The sequence below is a fragment of the Sus scrofa genome, chromosome 7 (genome assembly GCF_054392235.1).
Source record: "Sus scrofa isolate SSC_HxYL_T2T_F1_AM1 chromosome 7, Sscrofa_HxYL_maternal_Yorkshire_Landrace_v2.0, whole genome shotgun sequence".
Taxonomy (NCBI): domain Eukaryota; kingdom Metazoa; phylum Chordata; class Mammalia; order Artiodactyla; family Suidae; genus Sus; species Sus scrofa.
Genome location: NC_139389.1, coordinates 13,159,157 through 13,173,535, shown reverse-complemented (window position 1 = coordinate 13,173,535; position 14,379 = coordinate 13,159,157). Strand labels below are relative to the sequence as shown.

At 46.1% G+C, this 14,379-nt stretch overlaps 1 protein-coding gene across 5 annotated transcripts; it reads right to left on the bottom strand.

The window, feature by feature from the left end:
- Window positions 1-312: 312 nt before the first annotated feature.
- Window positions 313-13,086, bottom strand: RBM24 (RNA binding motif protein 24). 5 transcript variants are annotated; one of them, XR_014809652.1, is made up of 5 exons: window positions 12,318-13,086; window positions 11,085-11,208; window positions 9,540-9,594; window positions 9,086-9,198; window positions 313-2,493 (listed from the first exon to the last, which is right to left on the bottom strand). XR_014809652.1 is itself a non-coding variant. In XM_084967483.1 (5 exons), exons 1-4 carry the CDS (start codon window positions 12,483-12,485, stop codon window positions 3,436-3,438), a joined length of 366 nt encoding a protein of 121 aa, XP_084823609.1. In that variant the 5' UTR covers window positions 12,486-13,086; the 3' UTR covers window positions 2,367-2,493; window positions 3,410-3,435. The 5 variants fall into 5 exon arrangements, 4 of the variants coding, with proteins under 4 accessions (XP_001925482.1, XP_084823607.1, XP_084823608.1 ...); XM_084967483.1 differs by lacking the exon at window positions 9,086-9,198 and adding an exon at window positions 3,410-3,454 and having other exon boundaries at window positions 2,367-2,493; XM_001925447.7 differs by lacking the exon at window positions 9,086-9,198.
- Window positions 13,087-14,379: the final 1,293 nt, after the last annotated feature.

Sequence of the window (14,379 nt, the reverse complement as noted above, 5' to 3'; positions counted from 1 at the left end):
GATGCAGCTCCGATCTGGCGTTGCTGTGGTTGTGGCATAGGCTGGCTGCTACAGCTCTGATTCAACCCCTAGCCTGGTGAACCTCCCTCCACATGCCACGTGTGGCTCGAAAAAGACAAAACAAACAAACAAACAACCCCCCTCCCAGGCACTGTCCCCCCCAAATCAAACAAACCAACAAAACAACAGGGCATCTGGGAAAATTTCTGCTCACTGAAAATGTTACCTGTAAATCCCGGCCATTAACTCTAATTAAAGGGAGAAATCACTCCACCTTCACAACAAAATTAGAAACAATCAATGCCACAGAAGTTTTTAAAAATTATATTTAATACAAGTGAATAGATTAGAAGATCTGAAATGTTATAAAGCAATAGACACAATGAATAAATAATTTGCCCAGGAGAGTCCTGTCTACATTACATAACACTGTCTAATATGGGAATACTTAAAGTAAATCCAGTGATAATGGAGAAAGTCCATAAAAATGCTAACCTGTCTTCCCTTGTATGAAATTGTTCAAGTATAAAAATCCAATACAGTGTAAAATAGTATTCAATTTAGTTTAAGAATAAAAATTGCAAGTATTGCAGTTTCAGAAGAAAAATGTAAAGCAGCATTTAAAAACTCCATAAACTACATAAGAAGAGTGTTAAACTAATGAAGTACCAATAATGAGGGCTACACAGGCAAAAAATCAGAGAAGGAAGCATGAAACTAGCAATAGAGCCTGTTTAAAAAAAAAAAAAAAGAAAAAACCTAAACTAAAATGTGTTAATGTTAAGAGTACTCTCTTATACAGTGCACATATGAATTTAAATAAATCCAAGTCAACATCTTTAGTTGAATAGGTTAATATTTAATATGCTACATCTAGACCTACTAAATAATTTACGCCATGAGATGAATACATAATTTTACAGTGTCACATCTAAAGTTCCTTTCTTTAGAGTGCAGCATAGTAAAACTTAAAAATAAATATCTTAAATAGCATTACTATTAAGGCACAGTATAAACCACATTATCATTAACCACTGAAGAATTGTAATCTCAGTAACCTTGTTGTCTCATGTACTGTATTCACTAATAAATAGTTTTAAATATGACTCTGAAATAGATACTAAAAAGTGTAAAATTATTTAAAAAGGGGAAAAAAATAAACATCCTTAAGACAGTTCTTAAGGGTTTAGAGCCTGCAAACTTTGCCTGCCTTTAATCATAAGCCACGAGTCGACACAATAAATAGAAAGAGAAGGCTGTTGTAGTAAAAGCCTGATCCTATTTCAGAATCAGAATTGCTGACACCAGCAGATACAAGTTTCCCAAAATTGAAACAGGATGGGGAGAGGGATTAGAATGTGACAAGCTCATCAAACAAGCACAAGTGATGTGTTCTTTCCAGAACTGTGTGTGTTATTGATTGTCTGTACAGCTGTTGCACCCATTCATTCCACATCACTTGTTTCACAGTCCCACTCGTCCACTGGGTGGATGAGAAAATAGCTTTGGTGCCTGTCCATCATTTTACCCACTGCCACGCTCCTACATTGATTGTTCGATGCCCATTTTTGAGAGAGTAAGAACATTACCTTCCTACTTGAAAAAGTTCTCTAGGCCATAGTGACTGCTAAACATGACAATCAGTGCTTTCACCGTTTTGTTTTGTTTTTTTTAAAAAAATCTGCTTTTAAATGTAATTCAAGCTACATATTGCTCACTCTGTATTCCCTGGTTCAACTAGATTCAAATAGCATCGTCTAACTGGTAAAAGGCAGTTTGCTTCCCTGATACTATAAAAAGAGCAAAAGTAAAAATCCCATTATAAAAGTGAAGTTCCATTGCTCCTCCTGCCACCATTCCATCGCGGCCTTTGATTGACTTCAGGCTCTTTGGGATTGATTTCCAAACCTGCGCCCACTCCCCTTCATTCTCAATTCTTGCACATCTAGAAGACTACTGGAGTATAAAAAAAATAATCATAATTCTGCTTCACAATAGCATAGCTTTTTTTTTTTTTTTTTTTTCTTAAGCGGTTAAGTCCAGGTTAACGCTCTTATTCGCTACTGAAAACGGGGGGACTTCGGGAGGGAAAGAGGAACGAACTCGACGTGGATCGGAGGGAGGGCCGCCTACTGCATGCGGTCGGTCTGCAGCTGCTGAGGCTGGTACTGGCCGAAGGCGGCGGCGGCGGCCGCGGCGGCGGCGGCGGCGGCCGCGGTCCCAGGTGCGGCGGCGGTGATTGGCTGCTGCACCGCGTAGCCGTAGCCCCCGGCCGTGACGTAGCCCGCGGCGGCCGGGGAGGCTGCGTACGGGTACTGGTCGTAGGCGGCGGCGGCGGCGGCGGCCGCGGCGGCCGCTGAGTACTGGGCGTACGCAGCTCCCGTGTAATCAATGTACGGCGTGGTGGAGGCGGCAGCGGCGGCCGGCTGGACGTGGGGGATGACCACTCCAGGCTGCACAAAAGCCTGCGGATAGACATAGTGGGCAGGTATCCTGTTGAGAAATGGAAAACAGAGTCAGGCAGGAGGTGCCTCCTGTCTGGAGCGTGGCTTGTTCCGAGATCAGACAAACCCAAAATTTAGTGGTTATTATGAGCATAGGGTTGCCACAATATCGACTTGCCAGTGATCGGCGAAACTACTCTGGCCGGAGCCCAAATCGTGGAGTGCCCCGGAAGGAGGCTACCCTCCCTGCTAGAATTTTTATTGAGCATCATTTTGGAAGCAGGAAAAGCTCAAAGCAAAAAGACGACACCCTCCCTGCTAGAATTTTTATTTGGCATCGTTTTGGAACCGGTAAAAGCGCACGGAGCCCAAGTTGGCAAAGAGGAATCAAGGCTCGAGAGGGCCTCTCCCAGAAGAGAGTTAATACATACTTAATTGTTTAAGACTTGCGAACAATTTTGCAGGGAGTTCATACAACAACAGACGATTCGGCCAATAGAGAAATTCTTCGCCGGGAAGATAGGACTCAAAAGGGAGTCCGTGATCATGCACTTCCATTAAGGGTGATGGCCGGTTTCGGGAAACTACGATACATTTCGACAAAATCTGTATGTTTGTTATCATGGCAACCCTACTGGAAATTGCTATGCAGACTCAGCACACATTAATCTCTCTGCAACCTCAGTCACCCTTATTAAAAATGATAATAAAAAAAAGAAGCAGGCGACAAAATAAAAAAAAGGAGTTTAAAAGTTCACAAGTGTGGTAAACACAGCAGAATCACACTTCTCAAACGAACTGTAGTGCAGAGCTCACTCTTATCACAAGAGGCTGTTGTGGGAAGCTACAGAAATGCTATTAACATTCATGGCAGTGATTCCCAAAGAGATGTGCAGCACGCTTTTTGTCTTTCTTTCTTTCTTTTTTCTCCATTAAATTCATAAGGACACAAGGGTCAATCAAACCTGTTGGACTATCAGGCAACCGAAGGTCAGCCAGCTTGTTTATCTCTATGCAAGACAGACAGAAGGGGTTTTGGGGAAATGATGAGGTTGAGGGAAAAGGTAGCGACAGGGGAACAGAACTAAATATTTCTAAAATTAATATCAACTTTAAAAGGTTACATAATAATAAGCGTAAGGAAACATTTCTTGTGGCGCATCAACTACCTCTTATCCTCTAACTCAACAGAAACAGATTTATTAGCATAGCTGTTTTAAATCTTCCCTACGGGTAGAGATTTTATACAAATCAATTCTATTATGTATTATCCTGCAAAAGTTCTAGAAAGTGAAACAAAACCAAGTTCCTTTTACAATTACATATTCAGAGGTTACATACAAGACACACTCCAACGACCTTACGTAAAGGTTAATTTTGTTAAAAAAAAAATAAATCGCAAGAGGCATTTGGAAAAAAACCATGCATCTCAGTTCTCTTGCGATTCATAACTGCCCAGTTAAAACACTACCATGAGTATCTGATTTATTTTCATCCTTCTTTAGAATAATCTCCATCAAAACCCCCTGGATTTCTAAAAATATCACACTATAATGCCATCTGGTTGTTGCCAAAGGCAACTTATAAGAAATACAAGCACAAGTACCAATCTTCAAATTTTAAAGAACTCCGAACAGAGAACTCCACGTTCAGATTTCGTGAACATAAATTTTGCTTTGCCTTTTCAGAGTTTTACTGAAAGCACCCATGAAACGGACATCCATGGAAAAGATGAATTTATCACAGCGGGTGGTGAACCTTGACCCTGATGATAAAAATACACTCCATTTTTACTAGACTTGTAGATCTTTCCCAGTGCCAGGAGAAACAACGTCATCAAGTGTTTCTGAGGACACTTAGAGATGTTCTCAGTTGCTTGTCAGAAACCAGATGCCTGGTCATGCACACAACTCAGAACTTCCCTGCAGGTCAGGTGACTGGCTCGCTCACAACGACAGGTGTGGCTTTATGAAACACTGGCCCTGGAGGCCGGCCCTGTCCATGACGTGCAGACACGGCTAAGAGAGCCTCCGCTCCTGCCAGTTTGCATGTGGTGATGGACAGCAAGGGCTGCAGCCGGGCTATTTTTGATCCTGTCATGCGACAAGGGTTTCCAGTGGGTAAAATGTCTTTATAAGGCCAAAGTAAAACATCTATCAGCTGCAAAGGCCAGCCAGTGTGAACCTCACTGATAGCGCAACATTAACCCCTGTGCTCCTGAAGTTGCAAAGACAACATAATGGTTGCTAGGCTGGTATCTCTGAAGAGAGGTGGTAACGCACAGTCAGTTTAGCCTACAACAAGGCAGGATAAAATTGCGTGTGTGAGAAGATGGCTTTCCGGGACAGATAGGGCCTCTTACAGGACTCTTATCTCTGCATTGATTCCACAGGAAGAGTTTGCCTTTGCGAAGGCCAACCAGTGAGAGTATACGGTTCCTGGGAATATCAGAAACCTCCACGGAGTCTGGCAAGGGGTAGGAGGCCATCTGGAAGGCAAACGAAACCCTAGAGTTGTTTGAAGGCTTAGGGAAAGGAGAGCTCAGAAGACCATGGAGAGACGAAAATATCTCAGTGCAGGAAGGGAGGCAGAAATGGACTAAAGGGCGAGGCGGCACTTCTGAAGCAATTCCTGTTTGAGTTCTTTTAATAGTCCAAGGAACCCACAAGGCCATTCGGGAACCTCCCTTCTACTGGAGATCTACCAACCTTCTTTTCCTCGGTAAATCACAGAAGGTACATGCGTAGCAGTAACAAAAGCACAAGAGCAAAGCAGACGCTCTGGGCGATTTTCAAAGAAAATGGACCGCGTTCTCCTTTTCGTCCCATCGCTTCAGGTCCCTCTGACATCTTTCTGTGACTTTTTTTTTTTTTTCCTTTGTTTGCTTTTTAGGGCCGCACATGTGGCATATGGATTTCCAGGCTAGGGGTTGAATCGGACCTGCAGCTGCCCGCCGGCCGACACCACAGCTACGGCAATGCTGGGTCCTTAACCCACTGAGCGAGGCCAGGGATCAAATCCAAATCCTCACGGATACTAGTCGGGTTTGTAGCCCACTGAGCCACAACAGGACTCCTTTTTGAGACTTCTGACATCCTAATGGGTTCCCTCTTCCAGCTTCTCACATAAACTGCTGACCCAGGCTTCATCTCAGTCCTTTGTTCAAAGTAATCTAGGTCCCTAAAATCGTATCAAACCAAGTGTAAATTTATTATTATTATTATTATTATTATTTTTTTTTTTTTTTGCTGCGCCCACAGCATGCGGAAGTTCCTGGGCCAGGGATCGAACCCATGCCACAGCGGATAACCAGAGCCACAGCAGTGACAACGCCAAATCCTTAACCCACTGAACCACCAGCAACTCCAAACTGCTCAAACGTTGGCATGCCAGGCCTTTTATACTTCTGGTTCCAACATACCTTTTGCAGTATCTCTTCTCCCCTTTCCTTGAACCCAAGTCCGCTGGGCTCCTCAGTGTCTTCTGGATACCCCGCACACTCCTAGAGCCTCACCTTGGCTCACCCCTCTGCCAGGGGTGCCCGTCACTCCATCTCTACCTGTTGAAATTCTAATCCCATCATTCTAGCTCTACCACTCACTATGTGTAAAGCCTCCAGGAATTTTCTTCACCTTTTCGTCTCACATATTTCTCATGAGTGACCTGAACCTAACATATTTCCAACCCTGAATTGCTGTGCATTAAACTAAAAATATCCAGGTGAAGAGTCTACAGTGAGGAATATACTCATTGCAAGAGCTTCCTCGCCTCCCTCATGCTTTAAAATCTAGGTCAGCTTTTTCCTCCTTCATGAAGACTTCCTGGATCCCACCAACCTGATGTCTCTCTGCCTTATCTGAAGCCATATGGACAGCCCTTCTGGATGCGTCTCACTTTTCTTACTAGATTACAAGAGAGAGTGGAATTGTGTCTTTTTGGCTACAGCTTGACACAAAGGAAAGAGGATGCTTTTTGAGGTCAGGCAGAGCGTGATTCTGAACCTAGAACCAGACTCTTTGCCTGAATAGCCCACGTGGAAAATTAATTAACTTTCTTCTGCATATCAGCCTTTTCACCCATGGAAAGGACAGTAACAGTCCCTTCATCAAATAATTACGGTGATAATTAAATTTATGTAAATCCTTTATCAGTACTAGGCAGGTAGCAGGTGTTCAGTTAATGTTTTACTGTCCCTCCTGCCCCACTTAGCAGACAGTATAATACCTATCATGTGTTAGCACAACTAGCGTAAAACTTAGCACTTAGAGGAGTGCTGGGTAACTAAATGTATTTCCACCTGATCTAAACTAGCCTGGAATTGTCTTCTCACAGATCCAGTCTCTCCTCTGCAAGGTTTCAATAAGAAAAATGCTTCATTCAAATATGAAATACTTATAAGCCATTCCTTAGCAAGTCCACAAATTTCTGTACACATCTGCCCACTGTATCACATCAGCAATTCCTTGAGGCCAAGGTTTTCTCTTTAAAGGCCCAGCATAATCTGGGGGCCACTGAAAGACCATATTTAAAAAAAAATAGTTCAGTTCCTAGAAGTTCAAACAAGTCAGGTAAGATTAAAAATTCTCAAGCTTCTTTGCCAGCCAGAATAAGAACACGTGGCACTCAAATGGCATTTAGGATGACAAGGTGTGATTTGTTAGGTACAGACTTCAGGAATTAAGAACCCCTTTAAAAAGAAAGAGAAGGCTTCCTTGGTCTATCTGGAATGCAGTCTATGTCTAATAGGCATCTCATGTCCAAACAATTTATGCAAACAGTAGTAATCACCATCCTTCATAAAGACAGCTAATATGAGACAGGATGAAAAGCCAAAGGTTACTATCAAAACAAGCTTGATTTAAAATTTCCCCAATGACACATCTTACTCTGGTTGTTCTTATTTCCCTTGGGCTACTTTCTTTCTCAAGGACCTGTAAGGATCTGTTTGGACACAGTCAAATTTCTATGTTCAGCTCTCAAGACCCTCCATAAAAAAATCTGCTTTCTCCAGGCACTGAGTCCTTTGCCTCTGAGCCTTTGCTTATACTCCCCTCGTCCTATACCCATGAGACATGTCTCTTCGTCCTTTTATCTGTCCAGCACCTACCCATTGGTCCAAGTCTAGCTCCAATCCTCATAGAGCCTTGACCAACTCCTCCAAATCACCTATTCTCTTGCTGTTCTGAACTCCTTTTGTACTGAAAACAATGCCAAGTAATTCAGTAATTAATTGTTCCTGATTGGTTTGTGTTAGTTTAGCTTCCCAGACTTAAGTGCAATCTTATTTTGTACCACCTGCCAGCACAGAGAAAAATAAACACATGCTAATAGCAATTGATGGATTTAGTTGTATAACAACTGTTTCAAGGCTATTCATGTGAGATCCCAAGTTCCCCATCACTTCTTAGGATGTAGGTCCTCCTCTCCAACAGCGCCCTTAACACAGTGAACACCCGTGAGAGGGGGACCCACAGAGGTAGCTGGACCCATCAGCCCACTCTTTGTCATCAGTGTCCAGCATGGTCTCAGTGGGGCATTGATAAATCGTTATGAGCCTATAATGGCTTTTTTCAATCATACTGAACAGACTCTCCCACAGTGAAAAAAAAAAAAAGGAAGGGTCGGCATAAGAGTGAGATATTGGTATGTTAAAGGGAGGGTTATAAAGAAGACATTCCTAGAAAGTATAACGTGACTCTTCCAAGTCAAATTATCATTACTTTTTTGGATCTTTTCTTAGAGACACATAAGGTAGATACCTATCTTTGTAGACAGAAGGCAACCTTCCAGGTTACGTGTGTAGATGTTTAGGTGCTGAGCTAGAGAAGAAACTATTGCTGAGGACAAAACACTTCTAAACAGGTAGAATACTTTAAAAGAGAGCGTAAATCTCTGGCATTAGAGTTACAGCCGTGTTGATCAGGTAGAGTACAGCCAAAGCACCCCCTAGGTGTTCAGAATAAATCAGGGTGGTTAGGGATCTTCCACCCATATCATGTCTAAATGGGAGGGAAATGGGGGAACTTGGAGTAGAAAAGCTGGTAGCCACAGAATCCAGAAAGCACAAATAGGTGCACGCTAGTCACCTGAGTTGAATCTGAAAGGTGAAAGTTTGGGCTACTCTCCTCAAACTGGCTAATGTTAGTGATTATCTGATGAAAGTTGTTGAACCTTTCAATTAGAAGGCCTAAAAGTGGATACACATTGCCAAAGAAAGAACCCCATTCTCAGAAAAACTCCCCAATAAAACAGAAACTTAGGACATGCAAGCGTTGAATCTGTATTCTTACAGAGGGAAATCACACCATTTAGCACTCACTACAAAAATATGGTTAAATGGAAGTCACAGGCTACAGCTTAAAAGCAAGGAAAAAAAAAAAAAAAAGGCCCTTTGCTTCCCATGGCAAAGTCAAAAGTCAACACCCGTCAACACCACCACCAAAACCAAAAACACAAAGAGCCCCTTCCCCGAGGAAAAGAAAACACTTTCACTACAGCTCTTTTCAATTAAGTCAAAAAGCACACAGTTTAGCTATCAACACCACTTCATGACTGTAATAAATGAAATAAAGCACACGGAGGTCTATTGACTATTGTGAAAAATAAAACAACAACACCAACATCCATGCATCGTTAATCACCATCTGAGCTTGTGTGTCTGAGTCTACTGGTTACAGAGTTTAATTCCAAACAGAACTATTCCACCTCTTATCATCGTATCCTTCTGATCAGTTAGCTTAACTGTATACGAGCCCTGTCAGGTTAGAAAGAGACAAATACAATTGAGTCAAGTTGAACAGTAGTAATGGTGTTGGGACACAATTGTCTTGTACACAAGTCATACCTGGTATTTTTGTTTTGTTTTGTTAATCATAAGCTCAAAATGTGTCTGGTTTGGAGGCTGCATACTGGGTCAGATAACTTGACTCATCTAAAAATATTTATATTATCAGCATTCAAAATACACAGACATATATAAATATGTATAACCGGGAACATTCTGTGACATGATGGTCTTGTCGGGATGTAACAAAAAGGCAGGTTACCAAACTGTAGCCATATCGAAACTCAGGAGGGTCCCATTAATTGACTTACCCAAAAGGTCTTTGTATAAGGGCTGGATGAAGCTGTTGAACACCAAAGGCAAAACCTGATAATAAAACATACCATATTCTCTATTGGTGCATGGTTAGGCATTTATTACTCCTACATATAAAATGCAATCACACCTTTCACTTAGAAAAGGTAGTCATTCTTTTAATACATTAGAGAAGACATTATAAATATATTTTTAAAGAGTCATTTTACTACTGCGATTGTCAAAGTACGTACAAATTTTAATAGACTGCAGGTGGAAACTAAACATGATCTGCAAAGTTGAGTTGGCAGACACAGAATAAAACCTTAGAAAATCAGAGCTGGGGAAAGTTCTTGTGGAATGAAACCAAGAACAGGACTTAACAATGAAGTTAGATGGCACAAATCTTCCCACAAATTCTGAATCATGATCTTTTTAAAAAGCCTTTTTAATTTGGCACATGGTGGAATGCTTTAAACAATGTTTTGGAAGATTATGGTATTAGAAATCCACAGAAACAAACTCTTCTTTCTTTTCTATGTAGCGAACACACACACACACACACACACACACACACACACACTCACCATACTAGACAAACACATGTTTTTTAATCCTCATGGATATTTTCACACACACTTCCTTTCTTGACAAGCTAGTTTCCTTCCCAGTAAATCTGTTTGGATGGAAGTGTCCACCTCGTCCCCAAATTTCAGATGGAAAGACTTAAGAATGAAGAGCCTGACTTAAAGTTGTGTGCCGGAAAAAAAAGATTACATTTGTTCCATGGTCAACTCACAACTATTTGTGCTAATGCAAAGGCCAGGGTAGGAAATAATTCAAGAGGTCATATTTTCACATAGACAAAATTCTCTCCCCTTTGGTGACTAACACCCATGTGACTTTGGACAAAACCATTTCTCATCTCTATGTATCAGTTTCTTCATCTGTAGCATAAGGGTCCTGGAGTACATGAAATCTCTTTCTTGTCTTTCATTACTAACAGAATTGTGGTTTTATTTTGAACATTTACCATCCAGACACCACTGCCACCCATCCTCCTCTTGGGTCAATTCAACTTGAAGGCTGAACCAACTGCCTGCTCTGAACACAGGGCAACTGGTGGTAAAAGCAGAGACAACACTAAGTAGGGAAGTAGAATCAGCTGGAGTTGACAGTTTGGGCCCATATAATCCACAAGTGAATGATCTACAAGTGGCTAAAAACCAGAAAACGGAGAATGGACTATGATTGTGTATAGGAAACAGATGAATTAAGCTCAGTCGAGTCTGGGTGCGTACAGACTGTCCCCACCCCCAAGATGTATTTTTTGCCCACAGGGGCATTTCAAGTCTGGAAAGCAGTGCTTACAACTCTTATCTATAATGCCTTGAATAACCAGCCCCCGGTTCAACTTTACTGAACCCATCTACAGATTCTCAGGGAACCACTGTCTTTCCATCAGGCATTCATTCCGTTCAGAAGAGGGCGGAGGGCGGGGCGGGGGGGGGGTCCTCCCGTGGGGGAGGGGGGACGGGTAGTGTGAGGGACGCGTTTCTCACCTGGTTGCATGATCCTTGGTTTTGCTCCCAAGTACGCCAGATTCACATTGGCCTTCCTGCCGTCAATGATGGGGTTGGGATCCTTGCAGGCTCTTTCGGCAGCAGCGCGGTCAGCCATGGTGACCTTAGCAACATACACACACAGACAGACACACAAAGCTCTAAATCAACCCCCGAAGAAACCAAGAATCGTACTGGAGAAGTCATTCATGTTAATAAAACCGAGGGGGTTCTTAAACTTTTCCTTTCTCTTTTTTTTTGGGGGGGGAGCGTGGGGTGGGGGGCAGCAACTTATTACTTGATCCTCCATCCGAAACAAAAAGAGAAAACAGAGGAGCCCCCCCCCCCAAGTCCTAAAGGTGCTAGTAAGGCCTAGCAGAGATTCGGAAGCCTGAACTCCGTCTTAGAACACCTCCACATCCCCCCCACCCCCGCCCCCGACCATTCCCCAGGTCCCTCCGCGGCCTGAGAGGCACAGTTTGCTTTAAAGAAAGACTAGCCGCACCTCCGCCCGCCCGTTGTTCCCATCCCCGCAAACACTCCCCAACGACAATAGCTATTGTCCTACGCTGGGGCTCCCCGCTCCTCGGTGGCTGAATTTACACGCGGAAATCTCCGGGAAGCTTACTAGGCTCTCTTTCACTTCGGCAAAGAGCCAGAAGCTGATCTTTTAAAAGAACGCATCTTTGCAATTTACAAAAAAAGGGAGGAGGGAGGTGGCAGAAGAGGAGGCCCAGACCTCCTGAGGTGTCCGCTCTCTGCCCCAGCCGGAGCACCAGGAGGACCCACGCCTCTTGACAAAGCAACAGCGCGCTTCCAGACCGGCCTCCAACCCGAGTGCAACTCCTAGGGGCTGTGGCTCCCAATCCCCCGCAACCCCAAACCCAGCGGTGGTTACAGTTCTCTCCTTCCACCCCTGCTCCGCCTGTCCCTCGACTTCGCAGTGCTCTCCATCCCCTCCGAGCCCCCGAAGGCAGGCGCCGGCCCTCCCTCCCCCAGCTCCGCCGCGCGCAAACTTTCAGTTCAGCCGGGAGCGAAGGGGCAACAGCGCGCGCGCCCGCGGGGATCCTCGCACAGTCACTCCGAGCCCCCCACTCCAAACTCCGACCCCCTCGGGCCAAGCGCCACTCTGCCCTTTCCCGCCTCCGCGGTCCTCGATTTCCCCGCCAGGCTTTTTGTCGCCCTCTCCACTCCCCCACCCCCACCCCCCGGCCCCGCATCCGCGCAACTTACAAATCCATAGCCCCGGGACTTGCCGGTCTGCCGGTCGGTGATGACCACCGCCTCCTCGATCTCGCCGAAGACCTCGAAGTACTTGCGCAGGCTGGCGTCGGTGGTGTGGTAGGGCAGCCCCCCGACGAAGATCTTGGTGTACGTCGTGTCCTTCTGGGTCGTGTGCATCTTCGCGCCGGCCCCGCGGCTCGGGCTCCGGCTGCGGCTGCGGCTGCGGCTTGGGCAGCGGCTGCGCCTCCTCCTCCGGCTCCGCGTCTCCCGCACCCTTTCGCGGCCTCCGGGGACCAAGGGCGAGCCCGGGGGCGAGGACGGCGGCGCGGCGGGGACGAGCGGCCGGGGGCGGCCGAGGGCGCGGGGCGCGCAGCTGCCGAGGTCGCCAGTAGCCCGGGAGACTTGACTTCGCTCTCTCCTCCCGCCCCCCCTGCCGGTCACAGTACAAATTCTCCCGATCGTCTGGGTTAGGCTGCGGTTCCTTAGGATGTGCAAACGGTTTTCACTCACCCGGCGGGGAGGCCAAAAATGAAAAGGGAGGGTGGTCCTCAAGCCGAGAACTGGGGTGCGTTTAGAGGTAGATATTTTCTTTCCTAGAAATTAGGTAGGTGTCTCGCGCGGGGCGTGGGTAGGGTCGGCTGGGAGAGCGTCCTGGCACGGAGGTGGTTGAGCTGGGGGCGCGGCGGCGGCGGCGGCGGCGGCGGCGCCGGGGGTAGGGGACTCCGCGCGGCTTCGGCTCGGGTTCTGTCCCTCCCGCCGCGGAAGCTGGAAGACAAGTGGCGAGGACAGCTCTCCACCTCTCTGCTCCCTTCCCCCGCGGGCCGGGGGTCGGCGCCTGGCTGGGGAGGGGGCGGGCCGGACTCCTGCGATTGGCCGCGGCCGCACCTGGGGCGCCCGGCGCCGCCGCCCCCCAGCTGTTGGGAACAGCTGCTTCTCTAGCCGCGCGGCGTGGCGCTGGGCGGCCAGACTCCGGCTCTGCAGCCGGCGCTGGGGTAGGGCTGGGGATGGCTGGAGGCGGCCTGGCTCTCGGCGTCGCCGGCCCTAACCGGTCAAAGTCCTAGGGACTCAGCGCGGCCCCAGCCGGGACCTGGGACACGGGGACTACGCCCGAATAGGGAGCCACGTCTCTTTCCAAAACGGCCACGCGAGCTCTTTGCGCTCGGCCTCGGTGACACGGCTGACGACCTGGACTGAAGAGCTGGGGGCCCCGAGGCCTGGAGCGGTTCGCTGGGAGGCCAGTTCCCTCCGGGGCGCGAGGCGCCCACGAGCTCCGCCAAGGACACCGGAGTTGGATACTCTCGCGTCTGGAGAGTGAAAAGGGGGGCCCCCAACCTTCCTTGACCCCACAGAGCTAGTGGTGAGGACAAAACCAGAGAGGCACAGCCAGGAGGGAGAAAATGGTCTGGCCCTCGGGTGTACTGGGGAGAACCATCAGCTTTCTTTGCTCACGGCTCAGCCAGGCTAAGTTACCGTAGACACCTGTCTATCAGGCACAGCCTAATATTTCAAAGGACCATAAATTAGCACTTCATCTCACAGTCACCAAATTTGTGTCCTCCCTAACTATTCGGAAAGATTGATGCAGATTTCACATCATAAATCCACCTTTCCCCCCCCTAAGCAAAGAATTAACCTATTTCCTACTATTTAAATTACAGGAATGATTAGTGACTTGACCCCAACTGTTTTTATCAAGATGTAGTTGTAAAAGTATAATTTTTGAAATAGACTTGTTACATAAGCCCTGGTTTCTACCAGCAAACCTTTAGGCATTTGTAGAAAATAAAGACCATGTATATTTATTTTTTCGGATCAGTTTTTTTTTTTTTTTTTTTTTTTTTTTAAATCAAGAGTTCATTCCATTAGGCTGTAAACTCATGGTCATATTTGAGGTTTGGCTGAAGATGTTTAATGGGAGCAGAATGTTTCACCCTCCACTGTTGGCACTCAGTTTGCTTTTAAGTCATTTCCACCAGAAGTGTCCACTGAAGTCCACACAGTAACTGCCCCTGGGCAGCAACATTTATTCAGTTTAAAGCAGTTCAGTGTTAACCTATTAGAGAGGCACATA

What these genes read in the sequence shown, in the direction of transcription:
- RBM24 (XM_001925447.7), bottom strand. Translation starts at nt 12,485, where the DNA reads ATGCACACGACCCAGAAGGACACGACGTACACCAAGATCTTCGTCGGG. An exon ending in AGTCCCGGGGCTATGGATTT is followed by an intron (nt 11,209 to 12,317) that starts GTAAGTTGCGCG and finishes TATGTTGCTAAG; the next exon opens with GTCACCATGGCTGACCGCGC. An exon ending in CTTATACAAAGACCTTTTGG is followed by an intron (nt 2,494 to 9,539) that starts GTAAGTCAATTA and finishes ATTTCTCAACAG; the next exon opens with GATACCTGCCCACTATGTCT.